Consider the following 18996-nt stretch of genomic DNA (forward strand, 5'->3'; position numbering starts at 1 on the left):
AGGTGTTATTCATTTTTGTGACTTCACTGTTTCTCTTTTTTACATTCGTAATTTGATCATTGCCTTTTAGGGAATTTCTTATCCATTCTTATATTATTTAAGTTCTCAGCAGCTTTTTTCCACCTGTGTATTCTGAAATCATTTAGAAGTGCTTGTGACACTGGATATATAATATACTGCTCATATTTTCTACCAAGAATATTCTCAAGGGTCCATATGTCTATGAAATTTGGAGTCTCCTCAAAGTCCAGTTTAAGCTCTATCTTGGTGATGACTGTTGATGTCATGTTTCCCTGGCACCCAGTTATGCAGATTGAAGTATATACATTTACATGCATATTAGCATTTTAGGGACATTTTCTTAAACTATTTATCTGAGTATTTTGTTCCATGATGTTAGTTTTTTTTTTTTTCCTCAGATACTTCAATTATGCGTATGTATGATCTTCTTTGGCCACCTTATATCCTTAGCATTTCCTCTGCTTTTTTTCTTTATCATTCATTTTACTCACTTTTCTAATTTCTGTATTACGTGCCTGTTACTGTGTTTTCTCAATTTGTTCACCCTTGTACCCCTTTCAATTTTATCTTCCTTTCTATGAGATTTTAGTTTTTCCCTTTTCCTTTTTTCTCTGAGTTCTACCAGTGCAAGCTTCATATCCTCTTTCTTCCTCTCACCACTTCTTTTCTAAGTTATTTCATTTCTGCTTTGCCATTATGATGTGTTCACATTTTTCACCTGCTCCATGAAAATATTTCTATGGTCCGTGTCCTAATCTTAATTTTTTTTTTTTTTTTTTTTTGCGGTACGCGGGCCTCTCACTGTTGTGGCCTCTCCCGTTGCGGAGCACAGGCTCCGGATGCGCAAGCTTAGCGGCCATGGCTTACGGGCCCAGCCGCTCCACGGTATGTGGGATCTTCCCGGACAGGGGCACGAACCCGTGTCCCCTGCATCAGCAGGTGGACTCTCAACCACTGCGCCACCAGGGAAGCCCCTTAATCTTAATTTTAATGAAAGTATGTTGGTCTTTTTTCTTACAACATCTTTGTATGGATGCCGTGATAGGTTTTTTTTCGAAAAATCACTTTATTGGTTGAGTTAGGTTCCCATGGGAGGTGAGTGATCAGGTCAGCATCCCAGGTGGGTTAGCTGCACAGGCAAAGGCTCTCAACTTTTTATCACCCATAAATATAGAGTCCTAAATTGTCTGTGAGATTCCTTGTGCTGCCTCTTCCCACCCACGCTATCTATTTTTATGAACCAAAGCAGCCCAAGAATTCCCTGCTGCCACCTGGCCTATCTCCTGTTCCTGTATCAGTTGTCTCAGGCAAGGGAAGTCTGGACTTCTGCGTGTTGCTCCCCACCTTCAAGAAGAGTATTTTTTCCCCCCTTTATCAAAGCTGCCACCAGCTGCCTGCCCTTAGGTCCGGACAAGAAGGGTCTTGCCCTGAGCCCTGTGCTTAGAGGGACCCATATCACAGACACTGAAATTCAAAGATAATTTGTTCTTCTCTTAAAGCTTTGTGAGAAAGATTTTTGCAAGATTGGTACACAGGATAAGTGAACAGAGGTTATAGGAGAGGGAGGTAGGGATGAGCTACCATCCCCAGGCCAGAAGCTGCTACATAGACTTGGGGACGGTCAAGTTTAAAGAAAAGCAGCAGCTCCTTCTCCCTTTTCAGGGCTGGGGGTTGAATATGGGAAGTGGAGCCAGGGGGAGAAAATTACAGTCACTTCCTGGGAAGAGAGAAAGAGAGGTTGCTTTTCATTAAAGTTAGCCACCTCAAAGTACCTGATGCAGGTAATTAGGCAGACCCGGTTCCCCAGAAAACAGTGCTTCTCAGGAGGCACGGGCACCTCCTGGAAATACTGTCAGAAAAGTGTGGCTAGGGGAGTGAAATACCATATCAAGACTGCAACATCCTTCCCTGCCCCTGGTAGCAAGATGGGCCAGAGGAAAAGGTGGTCTCTTTAAACTTATAGGTGTTGAAGGTAAATGCTTGGCGGGGAGCAGGCTGTGGACCTCTAGGTGAGGGTGAGGGCTGCACTGAGCTTGATATTTAACTTCTAAATATTCTGGTATATGGATTTTCTTTTGCCGTTTTGCCTTTTTGCCTTTAGTTCCTGCACATGTTACTGGGCAGGACTAGACACTGGTTTGTTCATTAAGTAAAATTCTAAGCCTTAATTTTATTGGCAACACTCCTCTGTGTTCATAAACAACATAGAAGCTCCCTCTTGTGGTGTATTGTCAAATCACATGCCTTTAATTTAGCGTTAAGTATTTTGTCAGAAATTTTTTGATTTCATGTTAGAAGTTGAAATTCGAGGTTCAGATAGTTTCCTTAAGCAATAATACCTCAGAATTCATATGGGGGTAAATCTATCTATGTTGTAAAGCTGTATTATAACAGACACAATTTAATAAATTATTTAATATTACTTAAGATGAATAGTCTTCTTTAGGTCCCCATGATGCATCTCTGAATGACTATTTCGTGGTAAGCTGAAATGTACCCTCTAGTAAGTGTTCTTTTTGTTTGTTTTTAAAGGAAAGGTTAATTCCATGAGATTTTAAATATGTTAAATATTTGTTTTTTGCCTTTATATTTGGATAAGAGTGTGGCTGAGTGTAAAATTTCTGAGCCACATTATCTTTCACTGATTTTTTTGTCATTCCTTTACTGCCTTTATGGGATTAATGTTGCTTTAAAGAAGTCTGATGCCATCTAAGGGTTTTTTTTTTTTTTTTTCCTCTGCCTAAGTGACTATCTTTTTTCCTGTCTGTTCAAAGAAGTCTTTCTTCATCTTTAAAATTCAGTGACTTTTAGTGTTGAAAGTTCTGCATCAAAATTTCCAGGGTTTTTCTATGCCTTTTAAAATTATAGATCAGTCTTCATTTATTAAGTTTTACCTTTGAATATATATAAATTTTTTCTATTCTGATTGATTATGCATGTTTATTTTCTTTGTCTGAATATCATTTCTATAATTTTCTCTCTAATCTTTTAAGTCTTAGGTTTTGTTCATTTAATTTTGTTTGTATTTCTCAAGCCTTTTCTGTCTGTCCTTGTAATTCTCACAGTCTCTAGTCTCTCTTGTCCATTGCAGTGTGACTTTTATTTCTGTTTGGGGATGTTTTTCCAGAGTTCTTTCAGCCCATTTTTTTTTCCTTTTTTTAAAATCCCTTATCTCACCACATTCATGAGTTTATTAAATCCCTGTTTTCACCTTTTGATTTTAGGAAGCAATTGTTCCTGTCACTTTAAAGGATGGCAATATGGTAATTGTTCTGCTATGCATTTGCTTTTCTTTTTTGGTTATTATTTACCTTTGAATGAAGTGGATTATTCCTTGGCCAGCTTTTTGTAAGATGTTTGTATTAACTTTCTTTTGCTGCATAGCATATTACGCAAACTTACCAACTTGAAAAAGCACAAATATGTTATCTTACACACTCCATAGTTCAAGAGTCTGGCATAGCTCTGGGTTCTCTGCTTAGAGTCTCAAACTCAGGGTGTCAGCTGGCTGCATTCTCATTTGAGGCTCTAGAGAATTCTTTTCCAAGCTTATTAAACTGTCGTGAAATATCAGTTTCTTGTAATTGTTGAACCGAGATCCCCATTTCCTTGACGACTGTCAGTGGGGGTTGCTGTCAGCTCCTAGAAGCTCCCCACATTCCATCTTCAAAGGCAGCAAAGGTTCACAGAGCCCTTTTGCTTTAAATTTCTCTCATTGCTTCTGCTAGCCACAGAAAGCTTTCTGCTTTTAAAGTGCTCATGTGATTAGATTGTTGAGCACAGCCAGATAATCTCCTTTCTGACTAATTCAAAATCAACTGATTAGTAACTTAAGTTAGTTAATTAGTAAGGCGAACTTACTCTGCAGAATCCCTTTTGCCACTGTAACAGAATTAGGTGTGATGTTGTCATATTCACAGTCCCAGGAATTAGGATGGGGAATCTTGGGGACCATTTTAGAGTCCTGCATAACATAGTATGCATGCAGAAGAGGGACTGGAACTCTGTCTGGACAAGTGGGGATTTTCTCTGATTGAGACAGATGTTCCTTCTGAATAAATTATTTAGCTTTTATTTCTTCCCCACATAGAAAGATTGCTGTTCAGATTTAGAATTTTTCTCTGGCACCATGCCTCTATGTGACATACTGTTCCTTGTTCTGTCCCACCTTGCTTGCTTCTCAATGATGCTAGGTAGACAAGTATTCTTCATATAGGATGTTCACATTTATTTCTAAGTGTATTTAGTTGATCTTTCTTACTATACATTGGTATTTCTACCATCATGTCATCTAACTTATGCATGTGAAGCTAACTTATTTTTTTGTATATTCTTTTTTTATCTCTTTCAAAATTAATTTTATGTTTTACTACTTTACTAAATTCCTTTATTGTTTTTAGTAGTTTTTCCATTGGTTCTGGAACCAATTAAGTGTTCCAAAAAGACAATTATAATTTCTGCAAATAGAAATTGTTTTACCTCTTGATTTCCAATTCATAGGCCTCTAGTTCCTTTCTCTTTCCTTCCAATACAATATGAAAAGTTGCAGAGTTAGGGCACATCCTTGTCTTACTCCTGATTTTAGCAGTCTATGTGTGCATATACATACACGTGTATGTATACACACTTATATGTTTGATCATGTTAAAGAAATGTCTATTCCTATTTTATGTTGACATTTGTCAGTTTGTCAGTTTTCTACTTGAAATCTATGAAACTGATCATTTGATTTTTCTAATTAGATCTAATATGTTAAATTTTAATAGACTTCCTAATGTGCTTCTTTAAAAAGACATGCTGTATTTTTCATATATGTTGTTGGATTTTGTTGCTAATATTTTGTTTATGATTTTTTTGCGTTGATATTCAGGTATGAGATTGGTCTATGGTTTTCTTCGGTGTTAATGTTTTTCACATGTTATTATCAATTTGTAATCAGTAAAAATATTTTGGTAATTTTTATCTTGTTTCTATGTTCTGGAATAGATTAAGTAGTGTTAAGTTTATCATTTATTATTATTGTCATGATTATTATTTAATGTATAAAGTTTTGGTAAAAATCATCTCTGAAACTATCTGGGCTTGGTAATTAACCATTTTAGATTTTCAGATTAATATGCTAGTAATTTGTTCTAAGTAGTCTCTTGTGATTTTTAAAAAATTTCTTCTCTTCATAGTTTATTTCCTTTTTTCATGTATTATTTGTATATATGTAATTTCTCCTCATTATGTTAGCTAGTGGTTTATTTTACTGAATATTTCAAAGGATTTATTTTTGTGTGAATTTTATTATTACATTTTATTAATCAGATTTCTATTCCTTTGTTAATTCTTTCTTTTTTTAAAATAACTTTATTTTGTTATTTATTTTTGGCTTCATTGGGTCTTCGTTGCTGCACACGGGCTTTCTCTAGTTGTGGCGAGTGGGGGCTACTCTTCCCTTGCGATGCGCAGGCTTCTCATTGCGGTGGCTTCTCTTGTTGTGGAGCACGGGCTCTAGGTGTGTGGGCTTCAGTAGTTGTGGCTCATGGGCTCTAGAGAGCAGGCTCAGTAGTTGTGGCACATGGGCTTAGTTGCTCTGTGGCATGTGGGATCTTCCTGGACCAGGGCTCAAACCCGGGTCTCCTGCATTGGCAGGTGGATTCTTAACCACTGCACCACCAGGGAAGTCCCCCCTTTGTTAATTCTTTATTGCTTTTTATTAGAGATGCCTCTTAATTGCTTGCTTTTTTCAGTATTTTTTTTTTTAACATCTTTATTGGGGTACAATTGCTTTACAATGGTGTGTTAGTTTCTGCTCTATAACAAAGTGAATCAGTTATATATATACATATGTTCCCATATGTCCTCCCTCTTGCGTCTCCCTCCCTCCCACTCTCCCTATCCCACCCCTCCAGGCTGTCACAAAGCACCGAGCTAATATCCCTGTGCCATGCGGCTGTTTCCCACTAGCTATCTACCTTACTACGTTTGTTAGTGTGTGTATGTCCATGACTCTCTCTCGCCCTGTCAAAGCTCACCCTTCCCCCTCCCCATATCCTCAAGTCCATTCTCCAGTAGGTCTGCGTCTCTATTCCCGTCCCACCCCTAGGTTCTTCATGACATCCTTTTTTTTCTTAAATTCCACATATATGTGTTAGCATACGGTATTTGTCTTTTTCTTTCTGACTTACTTCACTCTGTATGACAGACTCTAGGTCTATCCATCTCATTACAAATAACTCAATTTCGTTTCTTTTTAAGGCTGAGTAATATTCCATTGTATATATGTGCCACATCTTCTTTATCCATTCATCCGATGATGGGCACTTAGGTTGTTTCCATCTCCGGGCTATTGTAAATAGAGCTGCAGTGAACATTTTGGTACATGACTCTTTTTGAATTTTGGTTTTCTCAGGGTATATGCCCAGTAGTGGGATTGCTGGGTCATATGGTAATTCTATTTGTAGTTTTTTAAGGAACCTCCATACTGTTCTCCATAGTGGCTGAACCAATTCACATTCCCACCAGCAGTGCAAGAGTGTTCCCTTTTCTCCACACCCTCTCCAGCACTTATTGTTTCCAGATTTTTTGATGATGGCCATTCTGACTGGTGTGAGATGATATCTCATTTTAGTTTTGATTTGCATTTCTCTAATGATTAATGATGTTGAGCATTCTTTCATGTGTTTGTTGGCATTCTGTATATCTTCTTTGGAGAAATGTCTATTTAGGTCTTCTGCCCATTTTTGGATTGGGTTGTTTGTTTTTTTGTTATTGAGCTGCATGAGCTGCTTGTAAATTTTGGAGCTTAATCCTTTGTCAGTTGCTTCATTTGCAAATATTTTCTCCCATTCTGAGGGTTGTCTTTTGGTCTTGTTTATGGTTTCCTTTGCTGTGCAAAAGCTTTGAAGTTTCATTAGGTCCCATTTGTTTATTTTTGTTTTTATTTCCATTACTCTAGGAGGTGGGTCAGAAAGGATCTTGCTGTGATTTATGTCATAGAGTGTTCTGCCTATGTTTTCCTCTAAGAGTTTGATAGTTTCTGGCCTTACATTTAGGACTTTAATCCATTTTGAGCTTATTTTTGTGTATGGTGTTAGGGAGTGATCTAATCTCATACTTTTACATGTACCTGTCCAATTTTCCCAGCACCATTTATTGAAGAGGCTGTCCTTTCTCCACTGTACATTCCTGCCACCTTTATCAAAGATAAGGTGTCCATATGTGCGTGGGTTTATCTCTGGGCTTTCTATCCTGTTCCATTGATCTATCTTTCTGTTTTTGTGCCAGTACCATACTATCTTGATTACTATAGCTTTGTAGTATAGTCTGAAGTCAGGGAGCCTGATTCCTGCAGCTCCTGTTTTCGTTCTCAAGATTGCTTTGGCTATTCGGGGTCTTTTGTGTTTCCATACAAATTGCGAAATTTTTTGTTCTAGTTCTGTGAAAAATGCCAGTGGTAGTTTGATAGGGATTGCATTGACTCTGTAGATTGCTTTGGGCAGTAGAGTCATTTTCACAATGTTGATTCTTCCCATCCAAGAACATGGTATATCTCTCTATCTATTTGTATCATCTTTAATTTCTTTCATCAGTGTCTTATAATTTTCTGCATACAGGTCTTTTGTCTCCTTAGGTAGGTTTATTCCTAGATATTTCTTTTTCCTAGATATTCTTTTGCATGTTATCTTCTCCATTGCTATTCTATGATAAACTCATCTAGTGCCAGTGGTGTTAGTGCTGGGGGCAACTCATTAATGTGCAATTTATTTTTATATGTTTTTTATTTTGACTTCTTTTTTTGGGGGTCTTTTTTTGTTTCAATGAGATGGTTTTCTTATAAGAACTACTTTAGTTATAGCGTATAAATTTCGATGTGGTTTGTTTCTAGTATCATTTCTGAGAAATTTTGTAATTATAATTTTTTGATCAAAGAATAGTTTAATAGAGTTTAATTTTTTTGAATTCCATATAGAAGGGTCTTTTCATTTTCTGTTGTCTTAAAAGTATCTAGCTTTTTTTTTTTTCCATTTTGGTCATAGAGTATTACTGTTATTTACTCTTTGGATTGTATACTGATATTTTTGTTGCATGATATTTGGTCAGGTTTTTTTAGAATTGTCCATGGTACCTAAAAATGGAAGACACAGTTTTATAAGAAAGTAGAATTTGACATGTTTTCCTAAATTCAGTGGTACTAATTATACTGTTTAGGCCTGCTCTATTGTTGCTTATTTTTAACAATTTGCTGTCTTGGACTGGGAAAGATGAAAATTAGTCTGCTGTTTTAACTTTTTATGTCTATTTTGGCATTTCTGGTAGTATCTGCTTAATAAAAATTGCTGCTGTATATTTATATTATTTATTATTTTTTTTAATTTTTATGAAAGTTTAAGTCTTTATCTGTAATTGGCTGTTTTATTCTATACTTTAAAAAATATTAATAAACTTGCCTTTTTAGAACAGTTTTAGATTTACACAAAAATTGTAAAGATAGTATAGTTTCCATATATACCACAACCATTTTCCCCTATTATTAACATCTTACTTTGTATGCTACATTTCTTATGATTAATGAATTAATATTGGTACGTCATTTATTAAATTTTCTACTTGTTAACTGAAGTCCAAACTTTATGTAGATCTACTTAGTTTTACCTAGTTTCCTTTTTCTATTTTAGGATCTGATCCAGTATACCTTATTACATTTAGTTGTCATGTCCCTTTGGCTCTTTGTGGCTGTGATAATTTCTCAGATTTTTCTCTTTTTTTTGATGACCATAGCAGTTTTGAGGAGTGCTGATCAGATATTTTGTAAAATGTCCCTTAGCTGGGATTTGTCTGATGTTTTTCCTGTGATTAGACTGGCTTTATAGGATTTTCAGGGGGAGGACCACACAAGCAAAATGCCATTTTCATCACATCATATGAAGGGTACATGCTATCAACATCACTTATCACGCTTGATGATAACCTTGATCACCTGACTCAGGTAGTATTTTTCAGGTTAATCCATTGTGAAGTAACTCTTTTCCTACTTTCTATACTATATGATTTGGAAGAAAGTCACTATGTGCACCCAACATTTCAGAAATGGAGTGTTATGTGCCGTCTCTTTGAGGATGCAGTATCTACATAAATTACTCGGAGTTATTCTGCATTGGACATTTGTCTCTTCTCCCACATTTATTTATTTATTCAATTATTTTTTTTCAGTGTGGCTGCATGGATTTATATTTTACATTAGATTATAATCCAATGCAACTTTATTTCGTTGCTCAAATTATTCCAGCTTTGTCTACCTGGAGTTTTTTCGGTTGGCTCCTGTGTACCTTTGACATACCTCCATCATTGCAGATATTTTTGTTTGTTTTCCTTATTTTCTTGCACTCTGAGGTGCTGCAGGCTCATCCTATATATTTCCTGCTCCAGTCCTAAAATCAGCTATTTCTCCAGTGGGCCCTGGTTTCTTTAATTACGGAATGGGAAATAACTTTATCATCTAGAAAACAGTGATTATATATAGTTACTTTTGCCTTTAGTCTTGCAGACTCCACTCATTCCAAAGTTACTTAGGTCAGCACCCTTACCCCCACTCTCCTTAGTGGGGTTGTTTCATATATTTGCATTACAGTTAGATCCTTTTGTCACATTCTGCCTTTCCTCCTGGAAACTTTTGGCCTCAAATGATTTTTTTAAATTTGTGTAAAGTTCACTCTTTGTACTATAAAGTTCAATGTATTTTGACAAATACTAGTCAAATATATGACTAGTGTCGTATATCCACAATCAAACCATCATATAGAATAGTTTCACTACCCTAAAAAAAATCCTGTCGTGGTTCATCTGTTCAACCCTCCCTCCCCTCTTCCCTTGGCAACTATTTCTATGGTTTTACTTTTCCAGATTGTCATATATTTGGAATTATAAAGTATGTATCCTTTGTGGACTGGATTCTTTCACTTAGCAATAAACATTTAAGATACATCCATGCCTTTCTGTGGCTTGACATCTCATTATCAATTTTTATCAATTCTAGGAAAAGTAAAAGAAGGAAATTATTCAGAAGTAATGCAGAGAGAGTAATATATTGGATACAGTAGTTTTCATAAGTAGATCTTAGGCCTTGTTTATTTGGGAAAAATGATAAAATAAGATCTGTTAACTGTTACAGCCTTTCATGTAGTACTGTAAAATGGGATATAGCCGGGCTAAAATATTGATACCCACAAACCTTAGACAGCTGAAGTACTTAAAACAGATCTGTGGAGAGGGACTGCAAAGATCAGTGACATGAAACTGATTATCCAGAAATAAACCCATACATAGGAAACCTAACAAAATATGTACTCTTTGGTTAATCCAACACAATGCTATAATCCCTATCTTTTCCCACTAAAATATATTACATATGAATTAAAAAATAAAGTAGTAAAAATGCTAGGATAAAGCCCAACATAAATAACTTTATATGTAATCATGGAGAAAGGGAAGACTTTTATAAGTCAGATATCAAACTCAGAAGCTCTGAAGTAAATTTGAGAAGTTAGTTCACAGAAAAACATGCAGGTGGCCAATAAACATACAGAAAAATGCTTAAGTTCACTGAAGATTTTTTCAAAAGTGTTGCTGCATTGCTAATGGGAATGGACATATTTATAACTCTTTGTTATGGCAACTTGGCAAATCAAATATAAATATTTATACACGTTGACCTGGCAGTTCCACTTTCTGGAACCTGTCCTACGATAGGCTTGCACAAATATGCCAAGATAAATTTTAAAAATATTCATCACAACATTGTTTTGACCTAAATGTATGTATAATATAATATTAATAATATATGTTACATTATTATTAAATAGAAGTTGGGAGGGAGATGCAAGAGGGAGGGGATATGGGGATATATGTATGCATATAGCTGATTCACTTTGTTATACAGCAGAAACTAGCACAACACTGTGAAGCAATTATACTCCAATAAAGATGTTAAAAAGAAAGCATACAAGCAAACTTAAAAAAAAAATAGAAGTTGTGGACTTGGTAAATAAATCACATTTATGCTGTGGAATATTATAACAGTGCCAACAAAGAAATTTAAATACAGCTTTAAGTTCCAACATCAAGGATTTCTAGGACATAAGAAGTGAAAACTGGAACTTGTTGAATATAAGGATAGTATGTTTCATATGATCATACATATGTAAAAATGTAAATGGATATAAAGCATGTGAATGTGTGAGAAAATGTCTGAAAAATGATCAAAGGAACTGTTAACAGGGGTTATTGCCTTCATCTAAGTGACATGTGAGAGCATAAATAGAGGCAGGCAGAGGTAAGGGAGAGCTTGGATTTTTTCTTGGTATTCTTCTGTTTTATTTAAAATTTATTTAAACAAGCAGGTTGAAACCCATTGATTACTTCCTCTGGGAGAAACAAAAAACACCAAAACCCCACAGAATACTCTTATAATCAAAAAGTCTACCAGATTACTACAGAAAGATATTTTCCTAAAGGCAATTTACCTATTATAAAAAGGAAATAGGAGAAAATAGTAAACCAATAATGCATGTACGTATGTTCAGTTTTGCAAAATAAACAATTTGCAAATAACAAAGCAAATAATAAGAGATTGTTAGTCTAATCTACTACCTCCAGGAAAGTGAATATTGAAACCAAGAATTATAATTCAAATGTTTGACATGACCAGGGAAATATCACAAATAATGCAGACCTAGCCCAGTTATAAATATAAATAAATTTTCTGCCAAAATATCCATCAACCTCTTATAACATGAATATATACAGTATTATAGAGTATATTTTAAATACAAAATTAAAAAAAAATATTTTTATGCATAGAATTTGCATCTGAAAATTTGATGACAGTGAACCAGTTAAAGAATATTCAGGATTGGTGCTTTAGGGGCCTTATGTCTCATCAGTCAGGAAATAATAAATCTTGATCTGATATCAAGGAAATGAAAATAGAATTAGCTGAGGCCATTATTAAAATGAAAATTCCTGGATACTACACCATATTCAAAGGGAAAGGGTTGGAAATATATTTTTAACAAATCTCTTAGTTCATTAATATTATATGATGAGTTTAGGAAATATGGATTTACTTTAATACCCAGGCTTTGAATGTGATTTTTTTTTTTTTTCTTTTTTGCGGTACACGGGCCTCTCACTGTTGTGGCCTCTCCTGTTGTGGAGCACAGGCTCTGGACGCGCAGGCTCAGCAGCCATGGCTCACAGGCCTAGCCACTCCGTGGCATGTGGGATCTTCACGGACCAGGGCACAAACCCGTGTCCCCTGCATCAACAGGTGGACTCTCAACCACTGCGCCACCAGGGAAGCCACTGAATGTGATTTTTAAAAAAGATTTTAATCAAATCCTAAAGATAACTATTTCTCAGGTATCTAAATTGGAAAGGAAGAGGTAAAATTATCATTATATGCAGATGACATGATATGATATATAGAAAACCCTAAAGACTCCACACAAAAACTGCTAGAACTGGTAAAAGAATTCAGCAAGGTAGCAGGATACAAGTTTAACATACAGAACTCTGTTGCATTTCTTTACACTAACAATAAAATATCAGAAAGGAAAGTAAAAAGACAATCTCTTTTAAAATTGCATTAAAAAAATATAATACTTAGGAATAAACCTAACCAAGGAGGTGAAAGACTTATATGCTGAGAACTATGAAACATTGATAAAGAAAACTGAAGATAATTTAAAGAAATGGAAAGATATCCCATGCTTTTGGACTGGAAGAATTAATATTGTTAAAGTGGCCATATTACACAAAGCAGTCTATAGATTTAATGCAATCCATATCAAATTACCCATGACATTTTTCACAGAACTAGAACAAATAATACTAAAATTTATACAGAACCATGAAAGACCCAGAATTGTCAAAGCAATTCTGAGGAAAAAGAACAAAGCTGGAGGCATAACTCTCGCAGACTTCAGACAATACTACAAAGCTACAGTAATTAAAAGTGTTGTATTGGCACAAAAACAGACATGGATCAGTGGAACAGAAAGGAGACCCCAGGAAAAAACCCACACACCTAAAGTCAATCTTCGACAAAGGAGGCAAGGATATACAATGGGAAAAAGACAGTCTCTTCGGCAAGTGGTGTTGGGAAAGCTGGACAGCCACATATAAATAAATGAAGTTAGAACACTCCCTCACACCATACACAAAAATAAACTCAGAATGGCTTAAAGACTTAAATACGAGACATGACACCATAAAACTCCTAGAAGAGAACATAGACAAAACATTCCCTAACATAAATTGTAGCAATGTTTTCTTAGGTCAGTCTCCCAAGGCAACAAAAATAAAAGCAGAAATAAACAAATGGGACCTAATCAAACGTATAAGATTTTGCACAGCAAAGGAAACCGTAAACAAGACAAAAAGACAACCTACAGACTGGGAGGAAATATTTGCAAATGATGTGACCAACAAGGGCTTAATTTCCAAAATATATGAACAGCTCATACAACTCAATAACAAAAAAAACACCCCAATCAGAAAATGGGCAGAAACCTAAATACACATTTCTCCAAAGAAGACACACACATGGCCAATAGGTTTATGAAAAGATGCTCAATATCCCTAATTATTAGAGAAATGCAAATCAAAACTACAATGAGGTATCACCTCACACTGGTTAAAATGGCCATCATTAAAAAATCTACAAATATCAAGTGCTGGAGAGGGTGTGGTGAAAAGGGAACCCTCTTACACTGTTGGTGGGAATGTAAATTGGTGCAGCCACTGTGGAAACAGTATGAAGTTTCCTTAAAAAACTAAAAACAGAGTTACCACATGATCTAGCGGTCCCATTCATAGGCATATATTCAGAGAAAACTCTAATTTGAAAAGATACATGTACCCCAATGTTAATAGCAGCACCATTTACAATAGCCAAGACGTGGAAGCAACATAAATGTACATTGATGGATGAATGGATAAAGAAGACTCAATACATAAAATGGAATACTACTCAGCCATAAAAAATAATGAAATAATGCCATTTGCAGTAACATGGATGGACCTAGAGATTACCATAGTAAGTGCAGTAAGCCAGAGAGAGAAAGATGAGTACCGTATGATATCATTTATATGTGGAATCTAAAATACAATACAAATGAACTTACTTATAAAACAGAAACAGACTCACAGACATAGAAAACAAACTTAGGGTTACCCCCCTTAGGGAAAGCGGGTGGGGGAGGGATAAATTAAGAGTTTGGGATTAGCAGATACAATCTATATAAAAATAGATAAACAAAAAGGTCCTACTGTATAGCACAGGGAGCTAAATACATTCAATATCCTGTAATAAACCATAATGGAAAAGAATATGAAAAAGAATATATATATATATATATGTGTGTGTATAACTGAGTCACTTTGTTAAACACCAGAAACTAACACAACATTGTAAATCTACTTCAATAAAAGGAAAAAAAGAAAAAAATAGATAACAATTTTTCCTTTTAAAATATTCAAAAAAACATCCTATGGACCCAAAGATTGCTTCAAAATATAAATGTAATAGTTTGACCTGTAAAAATGAAGTAGACATAACTTCTAAATATTACTGCTTTGTAGTGAATATTTTTAAAAATTAATTAATTTTTGTCTGCGTTGGGCTTTCTCTAGTTGCAGCGAGCGTTGGCTATTCTTGGTTGCGGTGCACAGGCTTCTCATTGCAGTGGCTTCTCTTGTTGCAGATCATGGGCTCTAGGCTCACGGGCTTCAGTAGTTATGGCACGTGGGCTCAGTAATTGTGGCTCACGGGCTCTAGAGTGCAGGCTCAGTAGTTGTGGCGCACGGGCTTTGTTGCTCAGCGGCATGTGGGATCTTCCCAGATCAGGGCTCGAACCTGTGTCCCCTGAATTGGCAGGCAGATTCTTAACTACTGTGCCACCATGGGAGTCTCATGTAGTGAATATTGAGAATTACTGTTTTGGCCAAAATATCCTATAGTCTACGTACACTTTTCAAATGTGTTTAAGATGCTGATTGATAAAATCAATATGGTGGTAACAAAAAAAAATCTTTTTAAAGAAAAAATCAATACGGTGGTCATATTGTATTTATGACTTGTAAAAAAATCAAGTGTAGTGGTTTTTTTCCCTTCAATTTGAAAACTGTCCTTCCCTGGCACCACTTAATTCACTTGTGTTTACACAATTTGTTAATTTTGGTTCTTAAGTAATGTTTCTCAGTTTTGTTCTGTATTTTCTAAATTTTGATGTAATGTTTCATAAATTTTTTTAATAATGTATGTATTTTTAAATGTTTTAAGTATAATCAAAGTGAAGTGATTGGAAGAAATAGGAAGGTTATGTTAGGCAAGTATAATTTGTAAGATATTTAAATTATTAACTAAAATTTTGATAAATTCACAATTTTTTTTCCCCTAAAGATACATGCTTAACAGCAAAGAATAAAACCACCTGTACTGCTTCAAGTTCTTCACTTTTCTACTACTTGTATGTCTTTATTTTGGGACAACTATTGCTGGGAACAGGAGGAACTCCTCTTTATACCCTAGGAACAGCCTTTATTGATGATTCTGTGCCCACCCACAAATCTTCTCTCTATATAGGTAAGTTTTCTCTGTAATGTTAATGTCTCGGTGTCATTTTATCTTATTGCTTGTTTAATTTATAAGTAAAGCATAACATACACTTATTAAGAAGTTATGATTTCATAGTTATTTACATTTGGTAAATGCAATATTACTTTTTTTGTTTAATTATATGCTGATGTATCATGTCCTTTATTTGAATGCGGTTATGATTTTTATTGACATCCTGCTCTGTTTCCTGTGGGGGGCATGCCAGCCTTCCTGGAAGTGCCATCCAAGCAGTAGGCTGTCTAGATTGCTGGAATGTACCCCAGGCTAATTTACACAGGTGTGGGGATAGAGCTCTGCTGTTCTACTGACTTACTTCATCCTACGTGGACTTGACTAGAGTCAACAAAAGAAACCACACAATGGTACTCAGAAACTCCTGTGGAGTTCTCTATTTCAGATTAATGCTGTTTATGTATGACTCAATTTTCTTCCTTTGTGAACTAATACTTAGCAGTACAAGTTTCTCTTAAATTCCATCCCTGAAGTTCCTGGAAGGTAGAGTTAACTAGACCATGCATGGCCCTACATCCAAATTAATGTGTAATTTATTTGCACATGAATTTTCACTTTATCAGTCTATTATTCTAATGTAGGGGACTTAGTCCATTTGGACTACTATAACAGAATACCATAGACTATTTGGCTTCCAAGCAAGAGAAATTTATTTGTCACAATCCTGGAGGCTGAGAAATACAAGATCAGGGTGCCCATAGATTTAGTATATGGTAAGGGCCCATTTCTTGGTTCATAGCTGACTTTTAGCCATGGCAAAAGGGACAAGGGAGCTCTCTGGGGCCTTCTTTTAAGGGCACACTAGTCCCTTTTTGAGGGCTCCACTCTTATGACCTAATCACTTCCCAAAGGCCCCACCTCCAAATACAATTGCATTGGGAATTAGGTTTCAACATACGAATTTTGGGGTGACACAAACTCTTAGTCTATAACAAAGACCTATTGCTGTAGTCACTGGAAGCCAAGTGTGTTCAGTGCAGCCCTGATAGAGGGTACTAATCTCTTAGGCTCATCTTTAATATGGAAACCACTACACTTCTACCTGTTTTCTCTACTTGCTTTGCTTTGGTCTCTCCACAAGATCTGATGCTCCCATTACACGTTCTGGCTGATCTGTACAACTTCTCCATTTACTAATTTAACAGTGCTTTTATTTCAATTAGCTACTAGTTATGCTTTTCACTCTTCCAGTTCACAGATTTTCTTTCTGAGGTCCTCTTCTAATCAGTACTTCTCATAAAACAACTTCAATCTTTATATTTTAGTAACACACAAAATATGAAGTTATTCAAAAATTATTTAAGCATGGGAAGGTGGGGTGAAGGCCCACGAGACCATCCCAGATTTGAAATTCTCTATGACGTGACAGTTCTCAGGGCTATGATTTATCACAGCAGACAGATACAAAGCAAAATCAGCAGAGGGAAAAGGTACGTGAGGTGAAGTAGAGACAACCAGCTGCAAGCTTACATGAGTCCACTCCCTCCTCATGGAGCCCCCTACGGATTGAAATTAATTCCCCCAGCCAGGAGTTGTGACATGTATGAAATGTTTTCTACCAGCTAAGTTCATTAGAGATTCAACGCCCAAGGATTTTATTGGTAGTTGATCATGTAGGAACCCTCTGCCTTGCACATAGAAAATTTCTAGACTCTCAGAAGGAATACAAGTGTTCAACAAAACCACATTGTTTATACGAACAGTTTGAGCACAATGAGCCACCTTTATTAGTTAGGGAATTGTGGCATCCTTCTGGACATTTAAGATCCCAGGTGCCAGACAAAAGCCAAACTTGCAAGCAGGTCTTTCTAAAGATAGCAGCCACAAGGCCTGCTACCTTATCTTTTTCTTCTACTGTAGGAATTCATTGAATGGTATTTTTTGAGAGTAAAGGAAAAAAACAAAAAGTAACAAAACTGGGAAACTCATTTTAGTTTTTTTCAATTTCAGTTAACTGATACTTTTCATTGGGTAATTACGTTTTGTTGATTGAAATCCTTTTGTATGCTTTTTATATTTGTATACATTTCCCCATTTCCAAAATCTTCCTCCCTTCTTTATTTCTTTTAAAATAGTATATATTACTGGTAGCATGCCTTCCTCTATGTGAAACAATTTTATGTAACAAGGCAAAAATGGGCAAAATGAAAACAGTCAAAATTTGCTACCTATTAGAATGAAGGAAAAGAGTGGTTACACAGCATCTCTAGCCTCACAACCTTTTCCTCTTTAAATGCTTTTTTGGGGTTTACAATTTTTGTCCTTTAATTGAACTTTTAAATTCATTTAATGTTATTTTGTGTTTAAATCTTTCATCTTAATATGTGCTTCCTATCTGCTCTACACTCTTATTTCTTGCCCTTTTTTCTTTATAATTTAATATTTATTATTTCATTTCTCCCCTCCATTAACTTCCTAGGTATATGCTCTTTTACTATTCATCTGCTAATTACCTTATATGCAAACTTGATTTTATGAAATTCTAATGTTAATTGATACTTTTACCACATTCCTAATCATCACATAGGTCTTAAAACTCTTTAAATTTATTCCTTTCCCAACATTTATTCAATTATTTCTGTGTACTGTAATCCCTTCTATATTTAAATTCCTGAAATAAGTATTATTGTTTTATTTAAAAATATTGATCCACTTTTATAAACATGTTTACCTTTTTTTATTGCTCTTCTTTCCTTTGCTACTCTGAGTTTCAGTCTGGGATCATTTTCCTTTAACATGAAGAGCAGTGTTGAGTTCATTTATTGGAACAGTCTGCTTGTGATGAATTCTCTTAGTTTTTCATCTAGTTTTTACTGGGAATAGATAATTAGTTGGCCATTAATTTTCTTTCAGTACTTTAAAAGTGCTATTCTACTGTATTCACTTCCACTGTTTCTTATGTATGTTTACCATTTTTAAGATTCTTTTCTGGTATTTGATTTTCATTTGTTTTATTTACTATGAGTGTATAGGTGAAAGATTACATTTATTTCATCTGTTTTGAACTTATATGACTTCATGAATATATTGCTTGATACTTTTCATTGGTTTTGGAATATTTCCTATGATTATTAATATAACTTCTGCCCTATTGTCTCCTCTCCTGGGACTCCAGTTACTCCAATTACATGTATGGTAGGCCTTTGTGGGTTTTGTTTTTTTTTAATGTATTCTTTCTCCTTTACTGTCTTTTCTGTATTTTCTATCCTGTATTTTTTCTGTGCTTGTTGATAAATATTTACTGATTTAATAATATATTTTCCAGTTTAGTAATACTCAGTTCAGTTCTAAGTAATCTG

At 35.2% G+C, this 18996-nt stretch overlaps 1 protein-coding gene across 2 annotated transcripts in view; it reads left to right on the plus strand.

The window, feature by feature from the left end:
* Positions 1-18996, plus strand: part of SLCO4C1 (solute carrier organic anion transporter family member 4C1) — a 62618-nt gene that overhangs the window by 20605 nt on the left and 23017 nt on the right. For both annotated transcript variants that reach the window (XM_032628223.1, XM_032628224.1), the window contains one exon: positions 15470-15652. In XM_032628223.1, coding sequence (XP_032484114.1) covers positions 15470-15652 — 183 coding nt within the window. The remainder of the gene's footprint in view (positions 1-15469; positions 15653-18996) is intronic.

The sequence above is a fragment of the Phocoena sinus genome, chromosome 3 (genome assembly GCF_008692025.1).
Source record: "Phocoena sinus isolate mPhoSin1 chromosome 3, mPhoSin1.pri, whole genome shotgun sequence".
Classification (NCBI taxonomy): Eukaryota; Metazoa; Chordata; class Mammalia; order Artiodactyla; family Phocoenidae; genus Phocoena; species Phocoena sinus.